This window comes from Morone saxatilis, unplaced genomic scaffold (genome assembly GCF_004916995.1).
Source record: "Morone saxatilis isolate NCDOM2014 unplaced genomic scaffold, NCSU_SB_2.0 Contig2, whole genome shotgun sequence".
NCBI classification, from domain to species: domain Eukaryota; kingdom Metazoa; phylum Chordata; class Actinopteri; family Moronidae; genus Morone; species Morone saxatilis.
This window is the reverse complement of record NW_023339762.1, coordinates 20,301,377-20,314,272: the sequence shown is the minus strand read 5'-3', so window position 1 is coordinate 20,314,272 and position 12,896 is coordinate 20,301,377. Positions and strand designations below refer to the sequence as shown.

Below are 12,896 nucleotides of genomic sequence, written 5' to 3'. Positions count from 1 at the left end.
TGTAATAAAATATTCATAGGTATGTTTTATTTAGTGTATGACCACCTGAAAATAAGAATCACTGTGTTTTTGTTACCTTAAAATGAACCATTTTTATGTATGAGAAAGTGGGTCCTCTTCTACAGAGAGGTTTCCACAGAATGGACAAATCAAATATATGTAGATAATCTAAATCTAAATGTAACAGATTACTGACAGTTTAAATGTGTCACTGTGGAGTATCTTAAATATGTGCTTAGGTGAAAGAAAATAAATCTGAATCCAGCAGCACTAGAAAGAGGGAAAATGGCAGCATGTTAAATACCATCTGCAGGCACTGTCTTTGGCCAAATGCTGTCAGACAAGTAGCTTCTAAAGCCTGAAACATTCCCTATTAAAGTATGTGAATACAAATGAAAATGCCCATCCGTGGTTCTGCAAATCCACAGCCCTGCCGTACGTACTCTGCATGCATATCTATGTTTGTATTAAAGTGATAAACCTGAGCAAGGGAGTGATACAGGACGAGTCAGACTGGAGGAGAGCTCAAATCGAAGAAGACAGCTTCCTCCTGTGTCATCTGCTTTAGCGCCACTACAGTTACAATGTTTGACACAGCAGGTCGCGCCTGAGCTGCATTGACTTTGCTGATGACACATTGTAGAACACAACACTGTGTGGAATTGACATTCCCCAGGCATGCTTTTGTGTCAAGTATGTTTTTCGACATAAGAGAGGTAGTTTTTTCCTCTGTGGTTTCAGGAGCAGAAGACATTTTTAAACTTTAGTTGGTACCTCCGTGGCGAAATAATGGCAATTTTTTTCTCAATTTATTGTCTGTGGAGCACTGCGCACTAACAGACAAGTACACAAGTAAACACTGCTTTCATTGATTGAAAAGTGAATGGAAACTTGTGTAAGCCCTGTTATGAGACTTCATTTGTCATTCTGAGCCTGATGCTTGACAGTTTGACAGAACTTTTCACTGACTCTGTCTTGACTGCAGGCAGCGTAAATGGAGAAAAGAGTAGGGAACCTGCAGACAAAAAATATTCTCTATGTTTACTCTGGCCATTGCATGCTGTAGATAAATGCCCTCCACTGTTTACCCTGAGTTTATCAATTATTGTTTACAAAGCTGCCACCCTTTGTCAAGCCTGAATAATGTCATTCTGCTTCCCCTCGTCTTGTTTATTCTGCCGGGGATGGTGTGTTTATTTTCCAGACCGCCAGGCAGACTTTTTCGGAGGTGATGTTGGCAGGGACCTCACTCTTAACTCGATTCCTCTGGCTTTCTGTCTGCTTTTCCTGCTATTATTTTTTTCCAAAGAAAATGATTGAAAGCTGCTTTTTTATAAACATTTCGACGAGGCATAGCTCTTAATGATTGGCGGAAGCAGTCTTAAGCCAAACCCCATTCTACAAGACATAAGTGATTACCTGGAGCCAGCCAATATCAGTACCCTGCTGTGTTTCCTGGATACTGTTCAATATAATGTTAAAGCAGTTGTGTCTGCAGCGTGTGAAGATAGTCCAGCTATGCAAGGCGATGTTGAGCAATATGTTTTTTTCCCATTAGGTTACTTTGATTGCTTTTAAGCCATTTGAAATAATTTAAACATGTTTTATTGTTAGACAGACTCTGTCTAATTTGTTTTCAGTAACCCACAATCAGTCGATATGCATCTCCTTGTTTTCATTTATGTCCTTTTCAGATAACATTTCATTTGGCAGTGGTCATTTTAACCTCAATAGCCCCATTAAAACTGTTTATTTCCTCTCCTACCATAGTGCTCCATATAGCAGAGTAATCATAAATTTTATTCAGGGAGTAGCACAGCTGTTACTGTGTTGCCTCACAGTAAAACATTTAGATTACTGGCCCCCTTCTTTGTAGAATTAGATTTTTTTCTCCATGTCTGCATAAGTTTACTCCCACATAAGGTTATGCCAGATGGATTGCAGACTCTAAATTGCCTATAGGTATGAATGGTCATGACTATTACTGTGTCTATTTATATTTTCCCTGGTGATGGACTAACAATTTTTCCAAAGAGTTGTCCCTGTAAGTAGGCAGACATGAAAACATTTGAATGTATGCGGTTTTCTCAAACTCAAAATTTTAAACAAACTCACCTGATTATCTTCTTTACGAGCCTGGAGACAGAAGCTCTATGTTCAGCCACACAATGAAGAGATCTCCACTTCGCACTCCAGTGTAACCATTTGAACAGACCTGCCTGAGGCCACAGCTGAGCTGAGCAAGGCAGAAAATAGCCTAATCCCTTTGGCAGCTCCAATAAACGGACCCTATTCAGTCCCTCTAAAAACAGATATAAACCAACAATGCAACGCCAAGAGACTGATCCTACATTTAAGCCAAGCACGGGTTCGGCATCAGTCACACTTAGTGATGCATATTTCAACACACATGCTCTATACAACACAAACACTACACGAGTGCGTGTGGTCACATTTGCCTACCATCTGTGAACGTAAATGCTTGAATACACATCTTTCAGTTTTAAGTACACAATAAAATAATGTTCTTTTCTTGCTCGTCTGCCTTTAGTAATACCTACAGAAGACTCTTTTTTTTCAATCATTTGGGTCTACACAGTTCGCTTAAAGGGGCACTCTCTCTGACACTTGAAGGCCAGCTTACTCATCACAAAGATTACTACTCAGCCTGTTAAATCAGTTGTATAACGTTTATAATGCTGAAATTTCAATTACCTAACAGATAATCAGGATCCAGTGTGTTTGGAGTGTGACCCAAACTAGGTACTAAAAGTCAGGATACATTGGCTGCTGCTATTTGATTTGACGATTCATTTTTAAAATCTCTCTCTTTTGAGTCCCCAAACTTTATGGAGGAGCAATACTAAATCACTGGTGTATGCCTTTAAGGTGGATTTATAGTTTTGCATTAAAGCTAGGGAAGGTAATGTGTTTCAGAAGCATTCTTTGTTATATTTGTTGAAATTCTGGTTACATCCGAACAGCAATCAATAAATCACATGTTTTAAAACAAAATCTGCTATCTGTGGCTGTTTGCAGACCGATAGAAAGTCCATCCAATCATTCCATTTGGCCCAAATGAATACAATGATGGCTGGGCTACCTGCCTGCACACACTCTGCCTGTGCTCTCATTGCACATTAAAATGTGTTTTGGGGGAGTGGCTTTGGAGGGAGGCCTGAAGGAAGGGTTTTTTTTTTTCAGTTGGATTTCCAAATCTAGCTGTTTTCTTGAACATTACTACCCTAGCTTTAAGGGGTTACACATAAAGCTACGCTGAAGGCCGTGTCATAGTAAAGACTAAAAGATATGTAGTCTCAGTTATCGTCTCCTTTTCAGAAACCCAGCTCTTTGTCACAGCAAATGAAAGAACGTAAACACTGGGACTGCTTGGAAACAGTCTTATATTCAGTAATAAGACAAGGCAAACCATCACATATATTCAACACAAAGTAAATAAAAGAATGTAAACACAGTTATTATGTGGGGTATAATTAAACCACGACACAGCCTGACCAAATACAGTATATCTGTCTAGTGCTACCATACGGACATCAACTATTGAAATCAGACACTGACCCTTAAAATCAAAACTTGCTGCCACAAATATCTACATAACTTCCTTTAACCCCTCGTGTCAAGAATATATCCAGCTTTAGATGTAAAGCACCGGAGAAAAGTTGTTGATATTTGAACTCAACATCCATATTGTGGAGTTCAGCACAGGGCTTCAGATACAGGGAAGCTGTGCAACCCCGATGATAATTAAAAACGTTATCATGAACCTTACTCAACTGTGAGCGTTTGACTTTGAAGTTAGAATCAAATTTTGTATTATGATTCTTCACACAAATTAATATTCATTTAACCAGAGCTCACAGAGTCCCATATGAATGAAAAAGGTGTTTGTGTGTGTCTATAAGCTGTGGCAGAGGTACACAGAGGATCTCAACCTCGTAATCATATTTTACCAACACATAGACATCATTTTGTTGTAAATGAAAATAATTATAGTTTTTTTCCACCACAAATGACAATTATCTGGCACACAGTAGGCTACAGCATACACAATGTATGAGTGTGTAAGCCCATAACAATAGATACAGTGGACGCTGACCAGACACGGGTGGGCCAAGGCAAACTAGAATTGTGTATGCAGTGTCTTGCAGAGTCTGCTGTACATTGATAGACAGTACTGTGCAATATATTGACTGTATGGTCTGTGACTTAATTGCGTCATATCCAGCAAGATCGTGTTGGGTGACACGTCTACGTTCTCCAGAAAATGGCTGGGCAATGACTTGACCAAAATGGTGTCTTGTCCATGAAGAGGAGAGATAAAAGCATTACCTCACTCAGTCCCTTCTGATAAGATAAGGGAGGTCACATTGGCTGTGTGAATAGAGCGCCTCTAGTCCAGCAGCCTTTTATCTAAGCTTTGTTTAAGCTTTGTTGGGTCTTTTCTCCTCAGCTCGTCTTTTGGACAAAGCATGTAGCTTTTGTCATCCTCCCGGCTAACATACTAATGATTTATTTACTGTGATTGCCTTCCGTCAAGATAATGCTGCACTATTTTTAAAGCCTGTGTCTTGTAAACTTCCAGCTTTTCAAACGACACTGCCGGCTGACCCCACAACTCGTTCTTTGTGACACCTCTTCCTATCTATTTTAAATGGATATAGAATGGAGACATTCGGTTAAGTGTCTTGGAAATCATTTGATTTCATGGACATTTGACAGACAAAATTGTTGCTTCGTCTCAAACCCTTTTGTCTGCCCTGGCACATCTGAGCCTCCCTGGACATATTAAGCTGTCTGGCTGTTTTAGCTGTATTCAATCCAGGACACTCACTCGTTTGCACACATACACACACATGTGCACATGCAGATAGTATTCAAAACAGCTGCATCTTGGTGTGTACAGCCACTCTATAAATGTCTTACAGGCCTCTGGCTCTGTGTTCTCTCTGCCCGTCCTGGCTGAATCGCCTGCCTGGCATCACATCTGTGGCCACAACTCCTTGGTCTGAGGATATGTGCTGTCTGGAGCACAAAAGCCTATTTTCCATGCTGTGGATAAAACAAAAACTGTTTATGCATATAGTTGCAGCTAAAGGCATTGATGACCTCCATGTCAAACCATTAACCATCATGGACTTTGTTTGAGTTTTAAAAATAATACCTAATTGTTTTAAGTTAAGCTGTATTTAGTTGAGTCACAGCATCACTAATGAGATATTTAAAAAAGTGTATTTTCCAGACACAAATTCAGAGCGTCTTTCTTTCAGAAAGCCAATCTGTGAGCCAAGCTTTTTGTTTGTTTGTCTTTAAACAAAAGCCATTGACAGTTAACGCTGCTATTTGCACTGCAATTCAACTGCAAATGTCTGCACAGCACAAGCATGTAGAATTTTGGGCCAAGCCATCTGGCCAGCACCGGTGCTGCTTATGTGTGTTTTTGGCCAGTGTGGATGGTTGGAAGCTCTCTGGCCTGTGAATTCAAGAAGAGTGAAAGAATGTGTTCCCATTAGAAATTAGGGTTTCCTCCTACTTCCTACTCAGTAGTGTTCCACCGCAAGAACACTGCAGAAGAAAAAATGTACGTGTAAATTGCTTTAAAAATGTGGCTAAACTTCAAACTAAAACAAACAAGTACAAACCTTAAGTTGTATTTATCATTTTTAAATATCATTTCCAAGAACAATGGCTCATAAATTGGAATGTGCACTAGATCCCTTCACATTAAAACAGACTGGTGTGCAACAGTGACCCCCTGTTACATTAAATTACAGAGGAAGCACTTACTGTCTTGCATGTTTTCAGATAGCTTTCATCCATGTTTGTTTTTATGTTTTATATTAAGCAGGCACAATTAAATATAAAAATTGCAGTAGGTTGTATTGTGCTGTGTCTGTCCTGAGTAGCACTGATAGTGAAAGAAAGAATATAACTTACATGCTAGTCACTCACAGTAAGGCTAGTGGTCTCATAGCTACATTTCCTTCTGGCTTGAAATGACTGACAGTCACCATTCAGCACCCACTCCGCGGTGTTTCAGCGCATAATAACATGATTGATTTGTGTGGACGAGCTTGTAGAGCCAGTCAGTCAGAGAATGTCAGGCGTGCAGTGGTGAGCTAAAATGTAATGAGTGGGAAGGTCTGTTCCTCTTTAGTGTTCTGATTAAACAGAAGATACTCACTAAAAGGTCTGCTCACCACTTAACATGCAGACAGAGATGTCCTGCTGTACTGGAATCAACATATCTGGAATCTGAATGACTGAGACTCTGGGCTAAGCCGCAAGCTGTTTGATACACTAGATGTTTCTTAAATCATAGTTTAAATGGACGTTTCATAAAAAGTGCTGCTGCTACAAGATGCTGCTAAAAACAAATGGCCTCCCCACATAAGCTTCAATTTAACCCCTGACTACAAAAAGTGTTCTTGAGGGAATCATTAACTCTCCATTGACTGCTGCCATTTGAACAAAATGAAATAAACTGGTTAGCAGTAAAACAATGTAGTTTAACCTCTTGATAGCAATGATAACATTTTAATTGCATTTGTGATGTATTACACCCTGCCATATGTCGGGTCCAAGGTCCTTGTGTAAGGGCATATCCGTCAGTGAAAAATAAGCCCTGTCAGGCCAGTTGATTACTTGTTTAAAAATCACTTTAATGCTTGTAGTTGTTGACAGCCTGGGTCATGTAATAAATTATTCGTTTGGATAGATCCAGCTGCAGCATTGTCGACATTTCAACACAGTCCTTTTTTTGTTGTAAATCCAGAGATTTTAGAAAGGAAAAAGAGAGAAAGTAAGAAAGACAAAAGAAGAATTAGGAAGAACAGAGCAGTGATCCTCTGCTAAAATGTTTCAGAGTGAGAATTAGCGGGTGGTTAATATATCACAGAGCTACACAGAGTCTAATCAGGATCCCAGCTGGAGGCGTAGCCATGCTCTGACCCTGTGAAACGACTTTGTCCTCTGCCTCATCATCAGGGAGGTTGGGAGATCCAAAATGAAGTCATTTTTGGCTCTTCCAAAACAATAATGTGGATGTCATTTGTTCCGATAACGTTCACACGGCTCGTCCTGGACACGGGTGTGAAACTGTACACCTCCCAATCAGATAGGAGCACTGTAATCAGGAGACAATCTTAATGACCTTTGTTAAATGCTGCTCCATCCATTCGCAGTCTGATCACACCGGTTTAACCCCAGAAGTCAATTAAACAAATTAAATCCATTTTATTAATGGTCACTTTTTTTTGTTTTTTGCCTGGAATGATGCAGAGCTGTAAAGGATACATTTTAGACTTTCAATTGTATGTTACAAGATTGGTCCTGTAGTTGATAAACCAAGGTTTGGAGGTCGTGGTGGTATTTGTTTGTGATGTGTGTGTGTATTTGACATCTAGACATCACACTTTGGAGAACCTGTCTGTTCTCTGAAACTCAAGGCAGGTTGAAGGTATTAATGAGGGACTCAGTAAATAATTCATGTGCATCGATAGCATCTCATATCTCATTTGGATGGCCTGTGGCCACTGAGCGTCAAGGTAAAGTTAGTTTTAGACAGATCTTTGTATTTGTTCTCAGGTTTCACCTCAGTTATTTTTGATTCGAATAGCCTGTATCCCTGCAGCCTGCACGTCAGAAGATTTCATCACTTTTCCAATATTTCTTCTCAGAAACTGAGTAGAGGTGAAGAAAGGAGCTCTGTGAAGTAGCTGTGTTTAACAGAAGAGTGTTATGGAAGTACTGTATATTGACTGTACGCACTGCTGTACACTCACAGGTACATACAGTAGATCTGGAACGTTATACATGCTGTGATGTAGTATAGACCCAGTCACAGATGGAAATGCACAGAAACATTCATCTGTAAACAGATTGTTTAGAGAAACTGTTCAACACGATGTGAAACTTGGTATTTCTCTATAATAGGGGTCCTTTTCAAACGTTGATTACAGATCCGTTGAAGATTAAAATTTTGATGTGTCATAGTTAAATTTAATGTCAATCTAGTATCAAGTGTTATTAAACATTGTTTGTTCAATTCCAAAATGGCACTTTGTTTCAAAAAGGTTGCAGACCCCCTGCTCTATAACATATATTGCTCAACAACAATATTAATGAGAAAATGAGCAGTAATTAAAAAGTCCTTAATTATTATTTATTGAGAATGTAACACTCAGAACGTCAGTAAATCTGTGGCTGTGTGGGAGTGTTTGGTCAGATTTGATTGACAGTGCTGGCAGAAGCAAACAACCTCTCAACTGTCTTCAGATTTTGATCCAAGGGTTCCTAAACACCGATTGGTGCACCAGAGTGTCACATCACCTTTTTTATTCCAACTAATATGGCAACAATAAGTACAACTGAAAGACAAAAACACAAATATGGAAATATACCATGTGAAACAACCAAAACTGTTCAGACTTTGGCAGAAAATAGTGTGTCACTGTGGAACCCCATCGCTCATTGTAAGAAGCTGATTAAACCTACCTACCTTAAACGTTTTGACTAAATGTGCCTGTTGATGCTTATTTTGCATCTTATCTGATTCTAATTGCACGCCGTGTTCACCATGAAGGTTGTTGTTGTTGTTGTTGTTGTTGTTGTTTTAAGTGAGTCTTGAATTCTAAAACTCCTCAAATGAATGCCCCTTCAATTTGGAAGACGTATCAGACTTTCTGGCTTATTGTTACAACTCTAACACAAATCTGCTCGAGTTAGAAAAGCGCCAGTGGGTCGTTTTGCTACTCTTTTGACTGTGGTGTATTTTTAGCAACACTTCAGCTACTGTATTGTTTAAAAGTGGAGCTCAGTTCAAGGAGTTACAAACGGTTGCTGCTTTTTTACTGTTAGTATTTAGCTGAGTTATTGTGTTGCCCCTGCTTAATGTGTAAGTTGTTTCACTATAATATTCTTCCCTTTTTTTTCATTACTGCCCTATGTGACTTCGTCTTTGCCTCTTTTCTCTTCCCAGACATGGAACACGGTGTGCAGGAGAAGTTGCAGCTGCAGCCAACAACGGTGTGTGTGGTGTAGGTGTGGCTTACAATGCTAAAATTGGAGGTGAGTGAAGTATACCATTGGGATTTTTAAATTGAGAACACTGTGTAATTAGAAATAATAATAATTTAAATGAGTTTTTGTGTGATCTTAATTAGAAATTATACACACAATAATATTCACATTGAAACTAATTAAGGTAGAGGTGGATTCCTTTCAGCTAGGCTCTCTTTAGTGTTCCGTGTGTCACATTATGCTTTAGTAACCCAGTAATAGATTTACAAACTAATATTCATAATGGTTTTTTCTGGACCGTTGACATTTTACCAACTGATTGGCTGTCTATTGTTTAGATGCAGGAGAGTCAAGGTGTGCCGCAGAGATAGGCAAGAGCGCACAGTGAATTGTCCTTGATCTGCTGCCACCGAGAAAAATTGCTTTTGATTGTTTCCTGCAGGTTTTCCATGAGTAGATCATGGCTTCAATAGGACTGTCACATGCTTGTAAAACATAAGTATCAGTTTAGTGACTTTCATATATGAACCCCTCTTTTTTCTTTTTCTTTTTAATTCAAACCAGCACATTTTAAAACTTAGACTCCCTTTATTGGACACTTGGCGCTGAAAATCCAGCCTGTCTTCCATCAATTAGATAAAAAGCAAATTCAATTTTTTAAGTGTTTTGTTTAATCCTTTGTGATGGGGGAACAACCTAAGTTTTTTATTATGTTGATGCCAAGAAAGCACAACACAGTGGACCTCTTTTCATACCACTGTGTAAATCCTCAGCCTAAAAAGCAGGTCAAAATAAGACTGTTAGGGCAGGCTCCTGTTTCAACAGTAATAAAGCTGTCAGCATGTCCAGATATGCATTAAGAAAGCAGATACTCTTTTGTGATCACGAATTAAGTCTAAAAGGATGGCCAGGGTTGTCTCCTGAGTTTTTTCCATTTGATAAAGTATTCCAAGGAGGCTGTTAGTAACTTTTGTCACCAAACAATCTGTCAATGACATGATGGCAGCCAACAAGGCTCAGCGGAGCCAGTGAAGCCATGAGCAGTCCTGTTCACAGATGTTACTCATAACTCTCCTTTGTCTTCATTACCATTCATCTCCCGATGGGGCCGTGCATTGGCCCCGCTCTCATAAATTAATCCTCGGTGAATCTGTTCACGTCACGGGGGTCAGTGGATTGTTTATAAACAGCTAGGATTTGTTCCCAAATACCAATGGTGTGTGTGTGCGTGCGTGTGTGCGTGCGTGTGTGCGTCTCCCTCTGTGTGTGTAGGGAGAAGGTTCGGGACATAGAGGAGCTGAGGCGAGCAGTGAAACAGGAGGTTGCAGAGCTGGAGATGCAGTTGAATGATATAGCCCATCACTACGATGACAGCCTGAAAATGGTAACACACTCAGTCACACCAACACACTCATACCTGTCTATTGGGAGAGTAGTAGAAAAGATGTGTGAAAAGAAACTGAATATCCTGTGTTTCCAACAGAATGATGTAATTTTTAGTTTTTTAGTAGCATTTCTCAGGTTTTGGACTTGGTTATTTCACTGGTTGCACAATAAATGAAAACATACAGATAATTGTACATGATACAAAGTAACTGCATTAACGTATAGACCTACACAAAGTTGCAAGCAAGCTAATGTTCTGGAAAATATTGAAAAGGAAGAACTATTTGTGTTGGCAGAACAAAATAAATGATTAAATAATCAAACAAATAATAATCTGTCACTTATTACTGTTAACTAATATAGGGCACTTGTAGAACTGTAATATCATACTCAAGGTTGTGATGTTGCACCGAATATCAGCATGGCTGTGATTTGGCCATAGGCATCATCTCCCTCTCTGCTTCAATAACACAAACTGGTTTAGTGGACATACAGGTTAGGTTGATTGCAGATTCTAAATAGCTCTGTCTGACACTCTCCTAATGTCAGCTGGGATTGGCTACAGCCCCATATGATCAGTGTTGGATTTATAGAAATATTAATGGGATGATCAGAGAGTGGCATGAAGAATTAAAGACTTTATGAAGGCACAAATATATGCTGGATGGACTTTTTAATGTGATTAAGACCGTCTGGCTGGGTTATATGGGGCTATAGAGGTGTTCCTTTCCGTTGACAAAATTATTTTTTTATGTGTTTTAAAATAATACACTACTGTGTTTTCTAATTCTAATTCTTTGTGTTTGAGTAGAAGATGCACAGACTGTTGGATGAGCAGTCTCTGCTCTGCTCTCAACTAAGAGTCTGTCTACCTGGTGTGGCACCCCCATCATTGAGCCCCGCCCCCAACAGGACAGTGGCCACTCAGTGCAGTCTGCTGCCCTGGATCTCTCTGACTGAAGTGCAGAGTGGCCACATCACCTGCAATGTGGACTCCCCCAGACAGTCCCCTCCTGGATCAGAGAGCATCTGTGAAGGCCTGGGCTGTTCCCCCGCAAAGGCAGACAAGCTGGACATAGTGGGCTTCCTCCAGAGAGTAAGTAATCACATTATGATTTCTAGGGAAACAAGTAAGACTTGTATTTATAAACTGAATTCACATTTCTGGAGATATTAAAATGTATGAAATAATCCTGATACAGTACTCTTCAGGGGTCATACGAGGGCCTCTTAGCCAATAGATTACTTATATGACCAAAAATAAATGTCTCAGGTGTTTAGGGCAGCTGTATGTCTAATAAATTAACCTAACACAATAAATATAGACAGTAATCCCATTTGCATTTACAATCCACTATAAGTACAGTGAGTTTTGTTATTTTTATTTTATTATTATAATAATTAAAATAATATATTATTATTATTATTATTATTATTATTATTATAAGATAAACAGAATATATTTAATAAATATATAATTTCAATTGGCTTTGAATTAACCTCCATTTTACAGCTAAATTAAGGAAAGTTTCAGCATTCTACAACCTATATTTTATTGTAAGAGATTTGATTTGATGAGCTTAAAATGACATAGCCCTGTCATTGTATGTATTCATCATTTGTTGCTCATTCTTATATTAATATAAATTAAAATGCAAGCAGACAAAGTTACCATTCTTTATGTAATGAAGCACGAGAGCTATGCCAAACTGTTGTCTCATAGTTTAAGTATTTTCATTTTAAATTTTGTAGCATTTTGATAATATAATAGGTTTCTAAATTCATTTATTTCATTTTTATAAAATATTTCAGAGATTCCTCCACATACCACTAGAGGCAGCTTGTGTACCACCAGTGGTGCATGTAACATAGTTTGAGAACCAGTGCTATAGATAATTATAATATAATAATAATTATTTATATGAATAAATAATAATAAATATAATGTTTAATGACATGAGATGTAATATATCTGAAGTAACTTTCTAAAAGCTGAATGTTGTGTTTCCTGTTTTCCAGTTGAAGGAGTCCTTGCGTCATTCCGTGAACACTGACTCGTTAGAATAAAAAGTGAGTTCTCTTATCAGCCATTTTTGACTCCAGGTTTGTGACATCAGTCATGTAATCATTGATGAACTGTCCACTCTTGATTCAAAGTGAATGAATATTAGATTCCATTTCTGACAATGGATTCTCCTGAATGTAACACACTGGACTTGGCCTGGCAAATGTTGAAATCTGCAACCTAACTAAGACTGGAACAGTTTTGAAACCATGAAGCTAGTTCACACCATCAGACAACTCAATAGCAATTGCCAGTGTTACTAATGTAACCCTATTGGTAGTATTCTGCAGTCCTTGTGGCCCATAAGCACACTACAATTAACTCCAACTTCACTCTCTCAGGGTTCACAGCTATATATCATATAGTCATGTTGTACAGGCAGCTGTGGCTCAGTGGTAGAGCGGGT

General features: G+C 38.8%; 1 protein-coding gene across 3 annotated transcripts in view; it reads left to right on the top strand.

Annotated features, from left to right (window-relative positions):
• The window catches only part of furinb (furin (paired basic amino acid cleaving enzyme) b), an 82,366-nt gene that overhangs the window by 48,705 nt on the left and 20,765 nt on the right, over positions 1 to 12,896 (top strand). For all 3 annotated transcript variants that reach the window (XM_035664460.1, XM_035664461.1, XM_035664462.1), the window contains one exon: positions 8,999 to 9,087. In XM_035664460.1, the coding sequence (XP_035520353.1) occupies positions 8,999 to 9,087 (89 nt within the window). The remainder of the gene's footprint in view (positions 1 to 8,998; positions 9,088 to 12,896) is intronic.